The sequence below is a fragment of the Rhinoderma darwinii genome, chromosome 1, assembly GCF_050947455.1.
Source record: "Rhinoderma darwinii isolate aRhiDar2 chromosome 1, aRhiDar2.hap1, whole genome shotgun sequence".
NCBI lineage: Eukaryota > Metazoa > Chordata > Amphibia > Anura > Rhinodermatidae > Rhinoderma > Rhinoderma darwinii.
In genome coordinates this window covers 413,272,296-413,294,945 of record NC_134687.1, presented here as the reverse complement: position 1 = coordinate 413,294,945, position 22,650 = coordinate 413,272,296, and the positions used below count along the sequence as shown (strand labels likewise).

The following is a 22,650-nucleotide window of genomic DNA, read 5'->3' as shown; positions in this document are numbered from 1 at the left end:
TGGCATATGTATGTATCATGGAAACCTGTGGGAACTCTTGCAGTACATGTCAGTTGTGTTGTGTGAACAGAACCTTAATGGTTCATCCAATAACTTAAAGGTGAATTCCCAGAATAAAAAACGATCACCTGTCCACAGGATATGTAATAGTTGTCAGATCGCTAGGGGCCCCATCACTGGGAACCCTACCAATTGCGATAAAGGGGACCTCAAACCCCCATATCCTCCTCATTGCACCCCCCACATTGAGGAGGAGATTGAATGGAGCGGCGGTCGAGCATGTGCCCGCCGCTCTGTTCAATGTCTATGGGACTGACGGAAATAGCCGAGCGCATGCTCAACCATGGCTCCATTTCATGTCCTCCTGACTGCGGTTGAGCATTGGGGAGAAACAAGGGTTCGATTGGTGGGGTTCGATTGGTCGAGTTCGAAGCGGTGTGGCACCCCAGTTATCAGAAAATTAACACCTACCTGTGGCTAGGTGATCATTTTTAATTCTGGAACAACCCCTTTAATGGAAGGACAAAACCACTATAATTTCTGAGATACTAAGGCTGTATTCACACGTGCAGCTTAAAGGGGTGTTATGAAGACAACCCCTTTTTGAACAGAAGCCATTGCGGCAATCAGCTGTCATTGTGATGGGAAGCCCTACTGGCCAGACATTTCCGCTGCAGGGGGAATGTAGTACTACATGGTGGCCAATGAATTGCAGTTCAAGTAATGCATAGATGATCTGGATACACCATGTATGAGCTGATGTCCATATTTCTTAATAAGACTTATGGACAGGGGTTGTATCGTGAGAAGAGGTCAACGAGAGGATCTGCCACTTGAATTGTCCCAAAAGCTGACAATTAACTGGTTAATACATATTTGAAGTTAAACAATCTATTAAACATTTTTCAGAACAGTCGACTGTGTAAAGGTCTAATATATCTACATATATATATATATATATTGTATAGTATGTGACATTATTAAGTTACCGCACACTTTACTTTATGAGCTGGCCAGGTGAGGTAGCCCACCCTTATAAGATGAGCGGAAGAAGCCCTATGCGTAGATGCATGCTCTTCATTCAACCCCTCCTCTCCTGTTCTTCTCCCCCTCCTTTACTCACACTTTTACTCCTATTCAGATCCTGGGAAAAAGATTTTGCAGCTGGCTGAACTAAGGTTGTGAGTCACAAAAGCCCCCTCTCATCACAGGGACAATGCAAAGAAAGTGTCCCAACCCAATGAGCTGAGAATGGAGCCAACCCCCCTGAATTCCCATCCGAGCTTTGCTGCCGACTCTACAAGCCAGAAAGGCTTTATCTCATTCACACTGTGTGTGGCCTTGCATTAATATTATGTATTTGTGGGATGCCAACATATTGTAAGAGGCAATTAACAATGGAATCTTAGACACTTTCTAGGCCCTTATGTAAATTTGTATATTAGAATGTCCTAGGCCCCTCCAAATCCATTTCTCTGTATGTTCTCCTCCAAATATTTAGGCGATGATGATAATGTGGCCTCTTTTGGTACGAGACAGTGCATGAACGTTTTTTTAGAAGATTAATTGAAAAGGTTTTTCCCACTTTATAAAGTGATGGCATATCGCTAGGATATGTCATCACTTTATTATCAGAGATGAAAGGGGACCCAGTGAACATTTAGCATTGCATCCCCTTCTAAGTTTTCCCAAGCCACGTGACTGTGCAGGCCCTGCAGGGAAGTGCAGCTTGCCCCATTCACAGGTACTGCAGTTACCTGCACAGCGGGTTACCCGGGGACCGCTGTGCAGGGAAAAACAGTGAAGGGGACACAGCACTAAATAAGAGGTCATACCCACACTCATCATAAAGTGATAGCATATCCTAGCGATATGCCATAACTTTATAAGTTCGGAACTCCCTTTTAATTTTTTTTTTTAGCAAAATAATTACACTGCACAGTCTTTTTATATTTATTAATATTAATTGGACTTAGATTTAAAGATGGACTATATTTAAAGGGGGTTTCCAGTTTTAGCATATAGAGCTCATTCATTATAAAATAAAAAAGTTTTTTTCTAATATAGATCTCTGCTTGCTGTTTTGAATAGGAACATTCATTGCTTAGGGTATGTTCACACGCAGTGACCAAAAACGTCTGAAAATACGGACCTGTTTTAAGGCGAAAACAGCTCCTGATTTTCAGACGTTTTTGTAGCAACTCGCTGCATATTTTACGGACATTATTGAACCTGTTTTTCAGAGTCAATGAAAAACGGCTCCAAAAACGTCCCAAGAAGTGACATGCACTCCTTTTTCACGGGCGTCTTTTTACGCGCTGTATTTTGACAGGTGATGATCATGCAGGTGCCTGGCTTGATACAAGTGGGAGCTCTGATAACTGTTCTGTAATGAGTCGCACACCTGTGTGATCATCACATTACCAGGACAGATTTTCAACCTTTGGAAATAAACCGTGAAGGTTCCTATTGAGTGACTGCAAGCAAAGCTCTTGCACACCATGAGGAATTTATGCACTAAGTATGTTAGAAAATTGCAGAGCTTTTCATTATGTAATGATTAAAGAAGCATGCCAACCTTTTTTTTTTTGTCTATATAAGGCAGCATAGGCTTTTATCAAAGAAATATATATAGGTTCATGTGTATACCTGTTTTAGTTTATATGCCATGTATGGGTTGTCTGCCATATTGGTTCCTTCTTCCTCTCTAATGTGGTTACCCTAATGCAGCCTACATTTCCCATCATACCTCTGGCTTTGCAGAGGAAGAGAGGGTGGAGTCTCATCACACTGCACTTGCTCTGCGTCCTATCTAAGTGCAGCAATGGATAGATCAGTGACAGAATTTCTATATTCACACTGGAATGTCTCAGTGTATCGTATGCGATGCAGCTTCAGCCTGTCTCCTGCTAGTAATTGATTTCTATCTGTCAGCTCATACAAGCAGGAGACGGGAAAGCAGTGAGGAGCAGCATCTCATAGAAATGCACTGGATTCACTGCACACAGCACTCACAGATAGTAGAGACAGTCAGTTTGAGTTCTGGCAGTTTTATTACTATGCAAGAATCAGTGTATGGACTCACCTATTATATCACTGTGCTCATGGTCCCTTAGATAGGGCAGAAATGATCTCTTCAGCAGCACTCTATGTATGGGGGGATATACAGGAGAGACAGGCGGGTGGAGCCGAGTAAGGATAGAAGCTGTCTCAGAGCTGCCTAGAGGGATTTGATAGGTGATGATGTAATCCTGTAGTTCACAAGAAGCCAACCAGACAGGAGAGACTGACCTCCTGTCTACACATGAGAGCATAGTCTAATCTGGTGGTCAGACTGAGATCACATGAGACATTTGCCCATAATGAAAGAGTTCAAAATGTATAGATGCAAATGGTCTAGGAAGAAAAAAATGACACTTCTAGAATGTTGCTGGTGAGTAAGGGTTTGTTCACACGGAGTGTTTTCAAGCGTATTTGAGGGCGTTTACGCCTCAAAAAAACACCCTGAAAAAACGGAAGCAGAACGCCTCTAAACATCTGCCCATTGATTTCAATGGGAAATACCCCGTTCTGTTCCGACAGGGCTTTTTTTATGCCTCGTTTTCAAAAAACGGCACGTAAAAAGACGCCCGCGAAAAAGAAGTGCATGTCACTTCTTGGGACGTTTTTGGAGCTGTTTTTCATTGACTCTATAGAAAAACAGCTTAAAAAACGACGTAAAAAACGCAGCGAGTGGCTTAAAAAACTTCTGAAAATCAGGAGCTGTTTTCCGTTGAAAACAGCTCCGTATTTTCAGACATTTTAGATTTTGTGTGTACACATACCCTTAGCATGATATGTGCAAAACCAATTTTTTTTGCCAGAGTGCTTCTTTAAAGAGGATCTGTCACTAGTTTCATGCTTCCCTAACTCCTACCTTATCTAATAGGCGCTGTGTTGTAGATAACAACTGTGTTGTTTTTTTAAAAAAAACAAACCATTTATTAGTGACTTTAGCTAGGAGGTGGCTGGAGGCGATGTCTGGTCATTCTCCCGTCGCTCCGGTGAAGGAACTGTGGGAGGAAGTCAATTCACGGCGTGATCTCGCGAGATCACGCTGTGCTGTGACTAAAGCTGGACATGAATGAAGAGAAGTGTATGATGCTGATTGCGTCATACACTTTTCTTTACAACGCCCACTTGGTTAAAGTAAAAAAAACACCCAGTTGCCCTTTTACAAAAAATTTGAATAAATGTTAAAATGATCATAACTTTGTCACAAATAAATGTTTAAAAAAAAATAATACAACACAATAGTTATCTACAAAACCACGCCTATTAGATTAGGTAGGAGATAGGGAAGTATGAAACTGGTGACAGAGCCTCTTTAAGCTTTCTTTGCTGAAACCATAATACCACTTTAAAAAGTAATTGAACCCTTTTTACTCTTTCCCTGAGAGTTTGCAATGTGACCAATTATTGACCAAAGATTTGTATGTGATCTAATAAATGTAAGCTGTATCAGGTGCCTGCTTAATGAATGGGACATCATTATAATGAGAGATCACTTGTGTCATAGTCATATTATAGCTCACTGCAAACTCCGAGTCGTATAGAGCCATAAGATGTCACCCATAGAGATCTATGCAGAGGCATATCAATGTATTTTCTGTAAAATTCTGTAAGAATAGGAAACAGATTGTGCCACAATCCATAGGAATGACCGGCTGCTTATGGCTTTGCTGTGTGCAAGTTCGCTCATGCCATGCAATACAACAAGATAATACAGGATTGTAGTACATTTCAGATTTAGCTGACAAAAGGCAGTTTATCACTAGTCTAGAGTATTTGGAGTTATTAGAGTAACAACTTAAAGGGTTTGTCCGATTTGGACAATCCCTACTTGTTAGAATAAGCAATAAGCTGATCACATGCTGTCCCACACTGGGATCCGAAGTAATCAGCAGTAATCTGTGGAGAAACCTGGCAGGAAGTGTTCAGTTTACCTGCAGCGCCACCACAGGAAAAATAAAGCATGACACAGTGCCCATTCAATTTAATGTGTTGTCTGTGTAAAACAGGACAGGGCAGGTTCCCCAGGGCGAGAAATGCTCTTTGTAACTGCTCTCCACTCTGTCCAAAAGGTGAGGATCCTGAATAGGGGACCCCCTCTATTAACTCTATTCCCAAATAGGGTATATGAAATAGTTTTTTCTATAGTGGACAACCCCTTCCCGACCACCCCACGTAGATTAACGGGCTGCAGCACTGGTCCTTGTGCCTGCAGCCCGTTAATCTACGTGTGCTCCTAACAGAGTGCACAGGCATTCCCTGCAGCCCAGCATCTCCCAGTACAGGCGGCTACTAGCAGCCTTAGTACTGGGGGAAAACATCAGGTCGGATCACAGCGGTGAACGCCCACGATTAACCCCTTAAATGCAGAGGTCAATAGCAACCGCCGCATTTAAGTTGAACAACATCGGCACCACGCGGCGTGATTGCGGGGTGCTGATGGTTGCTATGGCTACCGGAGGCATAACAAAGGCCTCCAATCTGCCATCTGTGGAAGGCGATTAGGTCCTGCCAGGACCTAATATGCCCCCTGTCAGTCTGAAACTGATAGGTATAATACCCTGCAATACATAAGTATTGCAGGGTATTATAACAACGATCCAACAATTGGACCTTCAAGTCCCCAGAGGGACTAAAAAAAAAAGTTAAAAAAAGTTAAAAAAAATGTACAAAAATAAAAAAGTAATAGTTCAAAATAATAAAATAAAAAAATCGCCCTTTTCCCTTCCAAATAGAAAAAATAAAAATAAACTATGCATAATTGGTATCGCCGCGTCCGTAACGGCCTGAACTATAAAAATATAATGTAATTCATCCCGCACGGGAAACTACGGTTTGTTCCGCAAAAAACAAGCCCTCACACGGCTGTCTTGATGAAAAATAAAAAAGTTATGGCTCTTAGAATATAGCGACACAAAAACGAAATAATTTTTTTAAAACTGTGATTTTATCGTGCAAACACTGTAAAACATAAAAAACCTATATATATGGTATCGCCGTAGTCTCATCGACCCACAGAATAAATTAAATATGTCATTTATAGCGCACGGTGAATGCCGTAAAAAAAAGAATAAAAAACAATAGAAGTTTTCACGGCCTAATTACACTAAATTCAGCAATAAGCCTGTGGGATCAAAATGCTCACTATACCTCTAGATATATTCTTTTTAGGGCTGTAGTTTCCCAAATGGGGTCACTTCTGGGGGGTGTCCACTGTTTTGGTGTCTCAGGGGCTTTGCAAATGCGACATGACACCCAAAAACCAATCCAGCTAACTTGAGCTCCAAAAGCCAAATAGCGTTCCTGCCCTTCTAAGCCCTGCCATGTCCAAACAGCAGTTTATTACCACATATGGAGTAATGCCGTAATCAGGAGAAATTGCTTTACAAATCTTAGGGTGCTTTTTCTTCTTTATGCCTTGTAAAAATTAATAATTTCTACATTTTATTGGAAAAAATTTAGATTTTCATTTTTACGGACTAATTCAACTAAATTCAGCACAAAACCTGTGGGGTTAAAATGCTCCTTATACAACTCTATAAATTCCTTGAGGGGTGTAGTTTGCCAAATGGTGTATTTTTTGTCGTGTTTCCACTGTTTTGGCCCCACAAAACTTCTTCAAATCTGACATGGTGCCTAAAATATATTCTAATAAAAAGGAGGCCCCACAATCCTCTAGGTGCTCCTTTAGTCCATTAGCGCACTAGGGTCACATATGGGTTATTTGTAAAAACTGCAGAATCTGAGCAATAAATATTGAGTTGCGTTTCTTGGGTAAAACCTTCAGTGTTATAGAACAAAATGGATTAAAATGGATTTTCTGACAAAAAATAGAAATTTGTAAATGTCACCTCTACTTTGCTTTAATTCCTGTGAAACACCTAAACGGTTAAGAAACTTTCTAAATGCTGTTTTGAATACTTTGAGGGTTCAGTTTTTAAAATTGGGTGACTTGTGGGGGTTTCTAATACATAAGGCCCTCAAAGACACTTCACAACTGAACTGGTACCTATAAAAATAGGTTTTGGAAATTTTCTTGAAAATGTGAGAAATTGCTGCTAATGTTCTAATCCTTGTAATGTCCTAGAAAAATAAAAGGATATTCAAAAAGCGATGCCAACATAAAGTAGACATATAGGAAATGTTAATTAGTAACTATTTTGCGTGGTATTGCTATCTGTTTTACAAGTAGATACATTTAAATTTAGAAAAATGCAAATTTTTGCAAATTTTCTCTTAAGTTTGGTGTTTTTCACAAACAAATACTGAATTTATTGATAACATTTTTCCACTAACATAAAGTACAATATGTCATGAGAAAACAGTCTCAGAATCGCTTGGATAGGTAAAAGCACTCCAAGGTTATTACCACATAAATTGAAACATGTCAGATTTGAAAAAACCGGCTGCGTCCACAAGGCCAAAACAGGCTGTGTCCTAAAGGGGTTAACGGAAAGATTTATATTATAATGTTATATCAACTTCAAAGGTGAAGTGTCACTTCTGGTTACATTTACAGTCCTTTTCTTGAGAAAGCTTGGCTACCTGTATTAGTGGCAGACCGGGATCTAACCTTTATTTTTAACACAAACTGGAAACGCTTTATGAAAACTTGTCAACAAGCAAACTATTGCTTGTGGCTTTAATTGCAGTTGTGTGCTTCCCATTCAGTAAAAAAAACAAAAAACCACACTTTCTTTAAAAAATAAATCCATAAGGGATAGAGCATAATTAAGATCGATGCAGATTAGTTCCATAGTGAATATGAATATGAATGGAATTTTGACAAATGTCATTGATTCTAATTGAAGGTGTTTTCAGTCTGAATTATCATCCAATTGAGGGCAGAATTCCAAATCACCCCTAAAATAAAGTAAAAAATTGAAATCACAGGCGGATCCAATTTGTGGGAATTTCATCACGGCAATTCATAATGTGACTCAGTAGTGCGTATGGTCCTCACGTGCCTCTATGCACTCCTGACAACGTCTGTGTATGCTCCTGGTGAGACGGTGGATGGTGCCCTAGGGGGTCTCCTCCCAATCAGACTGTGGCGCTACTTGGCAGCATCGGATGCACTTATTCATAATATCCCAGAGGTTCTCAATTGGATTCAGTTCTGGGTAATGTGAGGGCCAGTCAATGGCATCAATGTCTTCATCATCCAAGAACTGCCTACACACTGGGGCCACATGAGGCCGGACACAGAAAACCTTCTTTAGCAAAAAACTTGAGGACACTCACACATGATACTTATGCTTGATAAAGACTCCTGCGGACTCGAAACGTAGCACTATTGATATTGGGATATGTTAATAAACACTTTTTTACTTTTGCCATACGGATGCTGTCCTCAAGTTTTTTGCTACAATTGATTTTCCAGGAGGGATCACTGGACTTGGAATTTGCATCCAGCTGAAATTGAGTAGCTGTTTTCCGATCAAGTGAGTGCTGTGGATAACCAGTCTAACAGAAAATCTTCTTGTGATGGCAAGTATGGATGCGCGATCCTGGAGGTGCTGGACTACTTGTGCAACCGGAATGGGCTGTCCCATGCTACCAGTAGTGACAAGGATACTAGCAAAATGCAAAACTAGAGTCACACAGTCAGGAAAGATAAGGAGAGAGGAATTGTCTGTGGACTCCAGCTGCAAAACCATTCCCTTTTTGGTGGTTTCCTTGCTGTTACCTCTCCAGTGCACCTGTAGTCACTATAGTTTGCACCAATGCAGGTGAAATTGATTCACAATCACCTAACTGGACAGATTGATATCCCTGAAGTTTAATTGACTTGGGGGTTATACTGTGTACCCTTAGATGTTTTGATCAGTGTATGTATGTATATATATATATATATATATACATACATATTGTATTGTACTAAATGTGTATATAATACACATGTATGTATATATATATATATATATATATATATATATATATATATATATATACATACATACATGTGTATTATATACACATTTAGTACAATACAAATATAGAGTTAAAGGGGTTTTCCAGACACTAAAAATTGATGGCTTATCCTCAGGATAGGCCATCAATAGCTGATGGGTCGTGTCCGACTTTCGGGACCACCGCCAATCAGCTGTTTTGAAGGGGCCACAGTGCTTCCCTTCTTTTCTTCTTGTTCACTGTAAATTGTCGACACACATTTGGCGGCGATTCACAGGTATTGCAGCCTTTTCTCTCATTGAAGTGAATGGGAGAAGAAGACTGCAATACCTGTGAATCGCCACTAAATGCATGTCGAAGGTTCACAGGGAGTAAGCAGAAATGAAGGGGAAGCAGCGTTCGAACGAGTGCTGTTGCTCCTTCAAAACAGCTGATTGGCGGGAGTCTCGAAAGTCGGACACTGATCCATCAGCTATCGTTTGCCTATTCTGAGGATAGGCCATCAATTTTTAGTGGCTGGAAAATCCCTTTAACAAACAAATAGGATTTCCATCCAATATGTGAGAACATACATTATTAGTTAATCATATGTTAGTACAGTGGCTACTGTTTGATAATTAGGTTTAATTTACTTACAGAGATATTTAAATTTTTCTATCCAGTTGAAGCAGTCATTTTTACAAAAGTGACAACAGTAAGTGCAGCCATATTGGTTGTATATCTTGATCAACTTTTCAAAAGCTACTGTAACAATTTTTGGCATTTTGTCAGCATGTTCTATCAACAACAAAGTGACAGTCCATCATCAGTTGTTGAGAAGCTAATTTAAAAGTGACAACCAATATAGCTGCACTTTCTGTCGTCAAAATTGGAATGCACTAGTATTGTGAAAAATGTAAAATCTGTTTGTTTTAATAAAAAGTTACTTGATTTAAAATAAATTTTTTTATCAGTAATAGTCACCATAACTAAAAAGAAAAATACCAATACTTCTGCAAGGAAAACAAACATAATTACTAAACTTCAGTCTTTTCCTTTACTAACATAACGTCATTTTTAGGTTTTGGGTAGAAATGATCTTTAAAAATTAAGGAACCTCTTGGGATATTTCCAATAAAGGATTTACAAACTCAAATAATGGGGACTATTTGTTCATAATAGTAGAGGTAAAGTCTTGTAGAGAGTGGCAAAGAAAAGATAGTCAAGCATCCATAAAAATTACCCCAACACTTCTTGATGTCCAGAAATCCTTCAAGCAGAATTAGGTGTCAATAAGGTTTTAATGGTTTGAAGGAATGGGGCTGAAGCACACTGGCTCCATGTAGATTGATAGTACATAGCCGGTGAATTCAGAGGCAGAACTTGAAGCTCTTGGGCCCTAATGCAAAATTTGGTATAGGGTCCCCCACCTACCCGGCACCATTCATAATACTGGTGTCTTCTTATGCGGCAAAGAGGCCATTTGGCCCCCTGGGTGCAGTGTTTTGCTTAATGAAATAGTTACAATCTGGAAACTGCCTAGTTTGCTTTAGGCTCATTTATACAATATACTGTACACAACAAAGTATATTATATTTATAATTAAATGAATATAGCAGATCTCCAGTTGTTGCTAAAAAAACTGGATGGGAAAACAGAGCAGGAGCGATGCATTTTTAAGAAGCCTGAATAACTCTATGACTAGATGATTATTCTATAGCTTCTAAAACTAGCTGCTGTGCTCTTCCTCTGGAGCAAATTTGAATTCTCCATAGGCGGGAATCTGTGTTATTCAAACCTTCAGGGTAGGAACACACACGGCGTATTCAGGGCGGATACACTGCATCAAACTGCGCAGCGTATCTGCCCTGAACATGGCAGGGAATGCTGTCCGAAATCCCACACCACACTGTGGTGCATTTTTTCGGGCGTAAATTCCGCTGGTTAAATTATCGCACATACTTACCCCCTCCCTCCTCTGACGTCCTCTCCAGTCTCTCTAGATGACGTTGCAGGCCATGTGACCACTGCAGCCTGTTATTGGCTGCAGCAATCACATGGGATGAAACGTTATTCCAGGAGACTGGACTGGAGAAGAAACAGGGAACTCTGGGTAAGTATAACTTTATTTTATTTCTTTGTTACTTGCGATTTTTGCGGCAAAATCGCTGTGATTCCTCCGCAAATATCGCAACACACACGACTTTGTTGCGGGTCTAAGCACCCCATTGAATTCAATGGGAAAACCCGCAACAGACGAGCTGCGATTACACAGCATTAAAGGCAATACTGCGGTTGAAGTAACCGCACCACAGGTAAATTTATGTGCGTTTTTTTCGGCTGAATTTTTCCGCAGTGTGGGTGAGATTTGTTGAAATCTCACCCACGCTCCGACTACTGTAATACGCTAAGGATTTTCCGCAATTAATCAGTTGCGGAAAATCCGCAGTGTTTACGCTGTGTGTGTTTGTACCCTCAGGGTTAAAGGCAGAGTCTGATAGTAAAACTATATAAAGGGATTGCTATTTATATGCTTAGCTAATATAAATAGGATCTGTCAGCTCTCCTGACATGTCTTTTTTATTAATACTTCTATTCCCCATAAAAATAAAAATTCTGGAAAAAGTTTTCTCTCTGTGTTGTTCCTCTGTTATTCCTCTTGGAAATATATGAATAAATTGAAAACTGGGTATTACTATTCCCCTTGTCAAAGAGTTGTGTCCCTACTCACCCTGACACGGTCCGATCAGTGCTTATATCGTCAGACTGTGAGTGGATACATCCTATTGACAAGGGGAATGGTAATACGCAGTTGCTAATTTATTCATACATTTACAAGAGTAATAACAGAAGAACGGCACCATGCAGAGTTGAATTGTTGTTCCAGAATTGTTATTGTATGGAAAATCCATAAAACGCACTTTGAATATATATTATATTAGACTTTTAAGATGTTGTGAAAAAATGTTAAATGTTGTAAAATAATGTAAACACCCTTAATACTAACACTTTGTTATACTGTATAGTGTGGGTTTAAAACTATGGTATTCTAAAGACATTAGTGCCTGCAAAAAATAACCTATGGTTCCCCAAAGGCAAAATTTTATTGCATAGTATGTTATGTAGTGTGAGCTCCGGGAGCTCTCACACAATGGGACAACATTTCATTTTATAAATACATTCAAAGTTTGACGGCAGAAAAAGACCACATGGTCCATCTAATCTGCTCTTATATTTACTTTATATTTTTGGATCAGGATAGATATTTTATCATACTGTCCCTTTAAGAAGTCTGCTTTTCTGGGGAATAATGCATTACCAAACCTACCCTTTTGTTTAATACAAATGCGGACATTGTTTAAAAGTTATGGAGTGCGGCATTGTGCACTTTCTCGTTTCCTATTACAATTCGCGCTTTTTCACCATGTTATAAATTTTCGAGGGCATAACGGAAAAGTAATAATTCTTGTTCAATCTACATTATATTGACAGTGCTACAGCTCATGGTAAAGTTCAGGATATTTTTTTTTTAAGACCAAGTTCACGCACTGTTGTGTTGTGGTTCGCTCTTGCGTTTCTAGAGAAAAACATGAACCGATCCCAACCACAGGAGAACTTTGTGGGTGCAGTGACACGAGACAGATTTTGTTGCAGAAATTTTCTGCGGATGAAAATCAGTTCCATTCATTTCAATGGGGTTGTTTCAGCAGCAGGTGCATGGATTTCTGCAAGTTCCATTTAGATAAATGGAACTGATCTTCAGTCGCAGAAAATATCTAAAACAAAACCTGCCGTGTGTGACTGCGCTCGAAAGGAGACCTATATACTTCTTTCTGGGGTATCCATTCATGTACCTGCGAACCTGTATGAACCAGGCCTTATAAGTAAACCTAATAACTGCTAAAAAAGTTAACAGGAAATATCTAAATCATCATTCCGACAATTCCACAATGTAGGTACATTTATAAAGGTGTCCATTCATAAAAAATAAAACTTGAGTTACTTAAGAATGAAGTCTTAATCTATTCGTTTTGAGTAGTCCCCTAATTCTTTAATTAAATAAGAACGTTTTCCATGTTAAAATGACAGCATTTACGTTGCGCTGTCCGAGGCTGTAACTTAATTGCTTCCTATTGCATCCGTATAATAAAAAGTAAGTAAAAGTAATAACATTTCGAATTTAGATTGTTTAAGTCTTACCCCAGATGTACGTAACACAATTTTAGGTTTTATTAAAATGAAATTCCCTTAATTCCTTGTGCTAAAAATTGGCACTTGAATCAAATATATCAATTTGAATTTGTATGAGAATAGTTGTGAAGAGGTTAGGGAATAGAAACTGTCTTAGGATAGTGCAATATTAAAAAATAATAATGAGATAGATTGATAGATAAAAAGATAATGATATAGATACTGTAGATTAGATAGATAGATAGATATGAGATAGATAGATAGATAGATAGATAGATATGAGATAGATAGATGATATGAGATAGATATATGGATATTAGATAGATAGATAGATAGATAGATAGATAGATAGATAGATAGATAGATAGATAGATAGATAGATAGATAGATAGGTATGAGATAGATAGATAGATGATATGAGATAGATATATGGATATTAGATAGATAGATAGATAGATAGATGATATGAGATAGATAGATGATATGAGATAGATATATGGATATTAGATAGATAGATAGATAGATAGATAGATATGAGATAGATAGATAGGTATGAGATAGATAGATAGGTATGAGATAGATAGATAGATGATATGAGATAGATATATGGATATTAGATCGATAGATAGATAGATAGATGGATATTAGATAGATAGATAGATAGATAGATAGATAGATATGAGATAGATAGATAGATAGATAGATAGATAGATATGAGATAGATAGATAGGTTATAGATAGATGATAGAGAAATATATAAATAGATAGATAAATAAATAAATATATAAATAGATAGATACTGTAGATAGATATTATAGTTAAAAATAAACATAATATATAGCAGAATAAAAAACTGTAGACCTAAATATTTTGTATGTAAATGAAGAAGATGATGATTCGTTCTGATGAATGAACCTGATGATATAGTTCTGGAAGTTGAAAGTTCTGTAAACCGGTTAGTGTTAGAATATAGAGATACAGGTGACACCACGGTGCTATGTAGCCGGTGTACAACACTGTATGCACATATGTAATATAAAAAAAAACCTCATAAAATACATTACACCAATATTTTGCAGATTTGTCCATTACGCCAGGTTCACAATTTTTGAAGCCTTGTGTCTTTTTTTAGCCAAAACAAGAGGAGCTGTTTATGTCTTTCATTCAGACTTTTCCTACCTTTAGGATTTACAATTTGGCAAAAAAATGCATCAAAAACTGCAACAAACTGTCCCGTGTAAACTCGGCCTAACAAGCAGAGTTAATAGAGCCAGATTCCTGCATCACATGTAGTCTTCTAATAAAACCTATTCTGCTCAATGTATCTGTTTGTTTACATTTGGACAGTTCCCTAAAAACAACAAATAAACATATATGCAGTCCTATGTAAGCCACAGATTACACATCCTCATATCATGAAGAGTTGAGACATAATACAGAAAATACATGATATGACATGACAAACTGGTGCCTGCTCCATGTGCATACCCCTATCGGGCTGCGACAAGTTATACCTAAGGACTAGAGGAGCTGAGTCTACATAAAACAGTTGTTATCACTTTTTTCAATATAAGTTGCCAAACTTTTCCCATGAGCCTAATAACACTTGAAATAAGACAGGCAGGGAAATGTTCCCTCCTTACATTACATTCTGTCCTTACCATTCTCAGAAGAGGTTGAGTTGTCACAGTCAGAGATGAGCTGCTGAGGTTTTCTCTGTTTCCTGCGTGACATTTCAGCCACACCACGTCTACAGAACAAGTGCAGAACCTGATCTGTGCCTGCTCCTTCACAATAGATGAGACCCTCCTTTGTTCCCTTTCTTACTCAGTTTTGGATGGCACTTAACATATGTAGTCTCTCTCTCTTTTATATCGTTCCATCTATCTATCTATCTATCTATCTATCTATCTATCTATCTATCTATCTATCTATCTATCTATCTATCTATCTATCTATCTATCTATCTATCTATTCTCCCTTTAGAAATGTGCTAGGAACTTTCTTTGTCTGTCTCCCTGTAGCATATTTAATCTCACCCTGTGTTTGCTTTATCTGAAGCCCCTGTCCCAAACTCTCAGGCACATCACAGTTGGTCAGCTACTAATCGGACACTCCTACTTTCTCCAACTCCCACTTATTGTGACAAATAAGGCAGGAATTCCATGAAATTGACTGATTGCCCCTGTGAAATGGGTGCCTAGTCCCCCCCCCCCCCCCCGAGTCACCTTCCTCTTACCAGGGAGGACAGTTGGAAGAATGTTGCTTTGTAGAAGTTGTATACGGTAAACACACTGCCCTTAATGTTATTCCATGGTTAGGATATAGATAAAGCAGAGGTTACTTTACTATTTCACACGTGATGGGCAGACGGACAGAATATAACTATTATTGTACTATTATACTATGGACTATATAGACTATATATGCTGAATATACTCTGCTCTATGTAAATGTGCTGCTGCTTCTACTTCAGTTCCCATTTCTACCTTACCTTATCTTAAAATGATATCACTAGGTTGTTGCTAGATTTGACTACATCTGCATGTTGAAACAGATAATGTTTGCTAATATAGGTGGATACCAGTGGCGTAACTACCGCCGTAGCAGCAGTAGCGGCTGCTACGGGGCCCGCGGCATGAGGGGGCCCGTGTCGTCCGCCGGCACGGGCCCCCACCATGGCCGGAGGCTCCGCTAGCAGCCGCTATGGCTGCTACAGCGGGACGCCACTGAACAGTACGGCAGAGCAGGGAGGTATCTCCCCGCTCTGCCATTAAACAAAATACATGTATCCCCTATCCACAGGATATACACAGGACAGGGGATACATGTGTGATCGCCTGCAGCGATAGGGAGAACGGGGGACTGAAAGTCCCCTGAAGTTCTCCATCACAAACCTCGGACTTCTGGGGTCTGTGTCGGCAGCTCCGTAGAAATGAATGGAGCGCCGGTCCCGATTGTGCGCATGCGTGACCAGCGCTCCATTCATTTCTACAGAGCTGCCGACACAGACGCCGGAAGTCAGAGGTTAGTCATGGAGAACTTGGGGGACTTTTAGTCCCCCGTTCTCCCTATCGCTGCAGGCGATCACACATGTATCCCCTATCCTGTGGATAGGGGATGCATGTCTTTTATTAGGACACACTGTAGGTCGAATTTTTTTGGGAGGGGGGACGCTGTATGGCGTTCCCTACAGGGGGGGGGACGCTGTATGGCGTTCCCTACAGGAGGGGGACGACGCTGTATGGCGTTCCCTACAGGAGGGGGACGACGCTGTATGGCGTTCCCCACGGGGACGACGACGCTGTATGGCGTTCCCTACGGGGGGACGACGCTGTATGGCGTTCCCTACGGGGGGACGACGCTGTATGGCGTTCCCTACGGGGGGACGACGCTGTATGGCGTTCCCTACAGGGGGGACGACGCTGTATGGCGTTCCCTACAGGGGGGGCTGTATGGCGTTCCCTACAGGGGGGGCTGTATGGCGTTCCCTACAGGGGGGGGCTGTATGGCATTCCCTATAGACCCCCCCTGTAGGTAACGCCATACAGTGCCCCCTGTAGATAACGCCGGACAGCCCCCTCTGTAGGGAACGCCATACAGCCCCCTCTGTAGATAGCGCCATACAGCCCCCTCTGTAGATAGCGCCATACAACCCCCTCTGTAGATATCTACAAAGGGGGCTGTATGGCGTTATCAAAAGGGGGGGTTTGTAAAAAAGGCACTATCTACAAGGGGGGGGGTTGTGTGACACCCAGGGGAGGGGGGGCCCCAGTCAAAAGTTTGCTATGGGGCCCAGTCTTTCCTAGTTACGCCCCTGGTGGATACCTAGACCCTCTTAAAATGTGACCTCTACAATGTGCTACAATCCTGGTGCTTGTCCTGAAGGCCGTTTGATATGAATATTGCTCATCGGAGCCATATACCTCATTGGCTACACTAGATGGAGAATGTCCGGAGGTGTGAGATCTGGAGATCCTGTCCTTTAGGATCCTCTGACAATCTAATATTTATAGTTACTGATAGATGCAGGATTCTCGTGAAATTACTGTATTTCAGTGTTTTCCGATCAGTGTTCCCAGTCCACCCTGGAACCTGGTGTGAGGTTTCCCAGAAGATAACAGCAGCAAGATTTGTCACTTTTACAGTAGGCATGGCAAACTCACTTTAGTCTGCTCAATGGTTCTTGGGATGGGGGCAGGGAAAGAAGTCAACAGAGTCTGGAATCGTAGATTGTTTTAGAGACCTGTATTAGATTTGTTCAGCAACTTTTCATATTCCAGAATAATAATTATTATTTGCTGTCCAGTATTGAAAATCCAACTTGTCTTAATCATTGTGTTTATTGGTGCGCTTAATATTTTTGAAGGTTTTATTGAGAATGAAAATCTCCATAGGGAGTAGAAGTAGAGCACTATTTTAGCATTGAATTGTTAATTTACCTTTTATCCAATGGTGTCCAATGAAAAACCACATATATAAAAAAAAGTCTGATGTCGCAGAACATTCTGCCAAATGACATGCTCACCTCTGCTGCATCATGAAACTCAGCGGCACTACATCTGTACATGGCAGGAATAAAATGTATTTGATTAGAATTATTATTTGATAGCTCCATGCTAGTCTAAATGCTTTGCAAATGCATAGAAACAAAAAAATGATACAACCTGCTGATTCTGTAAAGTGACATCATAACTTTGTTAAAGATTTTACAGAATTGTTCCAATATTGCAGTTACTCCATTATACATGTGCTATAAGACAGTTTATCTGTAATGTTGCTACACAAATATCTTTCCTTTAAAAAGGGAATAAATATATTGAAAATGTCAAATCTCCCCCTAAATAAACAGTGAACTGTTTCATTAAATTGGTAGTAAAACCTGTAAAACAAGTTTGGGATGTACCACTGAGCTTTCTATTCTTTTGTGTCTCTTTGATCCCCCTCTCATTTAGCATATCATGAAGTTCTTGCCATGAACAATATCTCTGCAGGGGGGAAACAGAGGCGGGGGAGAAATGAGGGGAAAAAAGGGACAGTGAGGGGAAGAAGGGGTTGGGAGGGGAATCAATGAAAGTGACTATGAAGCCACACAGCAGATGTCCTCTAGATGTATAATTTGAAAGTGTTGTCACATACGCAGCCTCAACAGGATCCTGAGGGATATGTGTTCAACCAATTTGTAGTACCGCAGGAAATCCTGTGACCTTAAGTATTTTGGTATTGGAGAGGCCAAAAGTGTGTCATAGAAATAGGCAGATTGCAGTCAGCAGTCTTGAGCTGAGTCAAAGGTAGCCAAGTAAGAGTAGAGCAAAAACAGACCCAGTGGGAAGATTGATAAGGCAACCAGTGCAACAAAAAGTAATGCCGATATTGTAATATACAGGAAACGGTTCAGTTATGGGGTACAAGCATAGGATTTGTATGTTTTGGCTCTTTACTGCCCTTCAAATCACTTTATTCTCCCTCCCCTTCTCTGCACAGTATTAGTTAACTGGAATCCTTTTTAGTACAGAATTAAAGGGGTATTTCAGCCTAAAGCACTTTTCACCCATCCACCTGATAGGTGTGGTCCGACCGCTGGGACCCCCACTGATCGCTGGAACATTCCCCTCTAGCTGCAAGACATCAGCTAGAAGGAGCTTGAATGGAGCTGAGGCTGGGCATGCGCAGTGCCGCTTCATACAAAGGCGCTAAGCTTCGCTGTTTCCATAGACTCTGAATGGAGCAGCACCGCTGCTTCAAACTCCTTCTAGCTGCTGTCTTGTGACTAGGGGGAACAGGGGACTGGGGTCTTCTGAAGATCTGTTTAGGTGAAAAATGCTTTAGGCTGGAATACCCCTTTAAACCAAGGACAGATATTTAAAATGGCCATACACATTAGAGATAAGTCGGTCAACCTGAAAGTCCTTCGAAGGCAGATGCGCGGGGAGGATTAAGCATGTTGGATTTCAGCCGTATCTGGCAGCAGCTTTGCCTTCTCTCAATTCAAATAAACATGTCTGTACAAAGAAAAATGTAGGAACATGGGACTCTTGCCCTAAATGTATACCTATGCACTGCAGTTGTCATGTAACAAAAAGTCTGTGTGACAACAGACCCGAGTTGCCTATATATATTAGAATAATGTCAGTGGATCCAGACTCTATCTAATGTAACCTACTGACTGTACCCTGAAGGCAGATGTTGGGGGTAATGAGGATCGGCTTGTTGAATTTCAACATTCCTAAGTTTTCGTTCTACCAGATGATAAGCCGCTGCAAGAGGTGTCTGATACTTACTAAAAAACTATTTGGGGAGATTTATCCAATCTAGTGCAAGGGAAAAGTGTTGTAATTGCCCATAACAACCAATCAGATTCCACCATTCATTTTGGAATATAAAAGCAGTGACGTCCAGCACCCTTTCGTCATTTTGGTTGTGACTGAGCATGATGATGATTTGCCTATGTTAATATTATTCATGAGCCTTACATTTTTGTCTTGGTGGCGATTCCCCCCCCCAGACTTAAAGAAAACCTCAGGTCTGTCGTACCTTCTTTACCACAACACTCCAGGAAAAACATGGATTTACGCTGAGCACAGGGGATCTATTTTGATTGGTAATACAGGGAGGCAGGAATGCAGTTGGCACATATCAATAGTCATTATTAGCCTTTATTTCCTTTAATGAGGTACACCGCCAGATCTTCGCAGGAGCTAGTAGTACGGAGATCCAGAAGAGTCACCTACTGGTGGTGATGCTTAAACCTGCTCTGCTATTGCCCCGTAATCACAGTGCTTGCAAAGGATTCCAAACAATATTATATTATAGACACAAAATGATGGAAATTTTGGTTGCTATTGCTGGATTATAAGGACCAAATCATATCATCCAACACATATTTTTGATACATTGATTGTTTGGTGTTTTTGAACCTTATTCAATTGCGCTACATAACAAAACTGTCTTTTTATATCATAAACATATTCCACGATGCTCTACAGGCTCTGCTCTCATGTTTGATATAGAAGGGTATTTTACAACAGTGAACTAGTCACATAATAATAAATAAGCATATAGACTATATACTGAATGTAGATAAACGGACCCTCCATTCAGTATGGTTTTGCTTAAAAAAGAAAGTGCTATGTACTGTATGCCCATGTGAAGCAGCTAAGGAAGACAGTGTAAGGCTATGTTCACATGTAACGTAATTGTTACAGATTTTCCATCCAGATTTGCTGGCGGAAAATCCACAGCGTATTACAGTAACATTATAGTGGATTCGATTTTAAAAATGTCATCCACACGCTGAGGAAAATTTCTCCTAGAGAGATTGGCCTTACATTACATATTTTTTAAATAGAACCTTTCACCTGCCCACACATCTGCAGCTGAGTGCAGCATGTAATAAGCAGGGCTGCACAAAACCTGTCTTACTATAATTGTTTTCCTAACCTCCTTCGTTATTTAGATATCGGTGCCGTTATGTTTGGCGCCCGATATGTAAATGACCACCTGAACTGTTAATGGGGCATGTAATTGGCAAGGGGCCGTGTAACATAGCTGTGACACTGTCCAATCAGCTACGGACAGTGTCACTGCAAGAGCTGGAGAGAGGTGAGCGTGCGCACACTCTCACTCTTTAGCTCTCGGCATACAAGGACGACAAGACTGTGTCTTCTCATCCTTGTATGCCTCGTATACAGAGAGTTGAAGAGTGAGAGCACTGCTGCACAGCGGCAGAACTGTGCCCATGCGTGCGGGCGCTCTCTATCGGCATAGCTTAAGAGTGAGAGGCTTCCCATGGCTATGCAAGTAAAATGCTTTATAGGATCAATACAAGCTACTGAAAAACACAACACAAATGTAGTCATGTTGGTCTGAAAGGGAATGCAAAGTGGGAACCAATTTTAAAATGGTTGTACTATCAAAGACATCGGTAGCATTTCGCTACCAATGCCCGATCAGAGCTGTGTGCATGTGTGCGGGCGCGCTCTCACTCTTCAACTCTCGGCATAGCTGAAGAGAGCGTGTGCCCGCATGTATGCGCACAGCTCTGAAGCTACTGTGCAGCAGTGCTCTCACTCTTCAGCAATGCCGAGAGCTGAAGATTGTGAGAGCCCGCACGCGCGGGCACAGCTCCGCCGCTGTGCAGCAGTGCTCTCACTCTTCAGCTCTCTGTATACAAGGCATACAAGGATGACAAGACACAGTCTTGTTGTCCTTGTATGCCGAGAGCTGAAGAATGAGAGCGTGCGCGCGCTCGCCTCTCTCCAGCTCTTGCTGTGACACTGTCTGTAGCTGAGTGGACAGTGTCACAGCTATGTTACGTGCCTCCTTGTCAATTGCATGCCCCATTGACAGTTCAGGGGGTTATTTACATATCGGGCACCAAATATAACGGCACCGATATCTAAATAACAGATTTTTTTTTATAGTGAGACAAGGTTTGTACAGCCCTGCCTATTACATGCTGTACACAGCTGCACATGTATGGGCAGGTGAAAGTTTCTCTTTAAACCATAGCATGTCAATTTATGTTGCGGAATGGTCGCAGATTTTTTGTGAATTTTAGCCATCGAGTTAAATGGGGGAAGTGAAAATCAGCAAATATCGCGATTTTTCCAGTTGAAAAGTTGCAAATTCGCAGCAAAAATAGCAAGTATACAAAAAAAAATTCAAAACATATTTCCACTGTAGTCAGTCACAGGCTGCAAATGGTCACATTGGACAAATACCTCATTCCAGTAGGCCAGCAGCACAGAGACCAGACGGGGGAGAAGTAAGGCATCGCTACAGGGTAGGTGAGTATAGTCTTCTTATCTTTTATCCCCACTTTTGTTGTCTGCACCTGCAAATCAATCCGAAAATCTATACCAAATGAAACACAATTTGCTGCAGACTTTCGACCAGATTTCCCGTTGAAGCCTGGGTCAGATTTGCTACTTAGTTTTCCGCAGCAAATCTGACCCGTGTGAACATACCCAAAAGAAGAGACATAGCTAATAGGGAAGGAGCACAATGCTATGTAGATTTAGGGATATTCCAATATGACAGGGTAGTGTAATTTAGATATTTTGTTTTTTAACCCCTTAAGAACATGGCCAATCTTAGTTTTTTCATTTTCGATTTTCCTCCCCACCTACCAAAAGCCATAACTTTTTTATTTTTTCGTCTACATAGCCGTATGGGGGGCTTGTTTTTTTGCGGGACAAGTTGTAGTTTTTGATGGCACCATTTATTGTACCGCATAATGTACTGGGAAGCTGGAAATAAATATTTGTGGGGCGAAATGGGCAAAATACAGCGACTACGCCATACATGTCTACATGTTCACCTTATTCTACAGGTTGATACGATTATGGCGATACCAAATTTATATGTTTTGTTCTATGTTTTACTACTTTTAGAAAAAAAATATGTTTTATGTCATAACTGTTTTAATTTTCCGTCAATTTAGCAATGTGAGGGCTTAAATTTTGAGGGACAAGCTGTCGTTTTTACTAATACTATGGTACAAGCCACTTATTG

The 22,650-nt window shown here is 40.5% G+C and overlaps 1 protein-coding gene across 2 annotated transcripts in view; it reads right to left on the bottom strand.

Annotated features, from left to right (window-relative positions):
• Positions 1 to 15,233, bottom strand: part of SALL2 (spalt like transcription factor 2) — a 28,617-nt gene extending 13,384 nt beyond the window's left edge. The window contains exon 1 of one of the 2 annotated variants that reach the window (XM_075828949.1): positions 14,796 to 15,233. In XM_075828949.1, the coding sequence (XP_075685064.1) occupies positions 14,796 to 14,868 (73 nt within the window). In that variant the 5' untranslated portion in view covers positions 14,869 to 15,233. The remainder of the gene's footprint in view (positions 1 to 14,795) is intronic. The other variant, XM_075828951.1, reaches the window with a different exon arrangement.
• Positions 15,234 to 22,650: the final 7,417 nt, after the last annotated feature.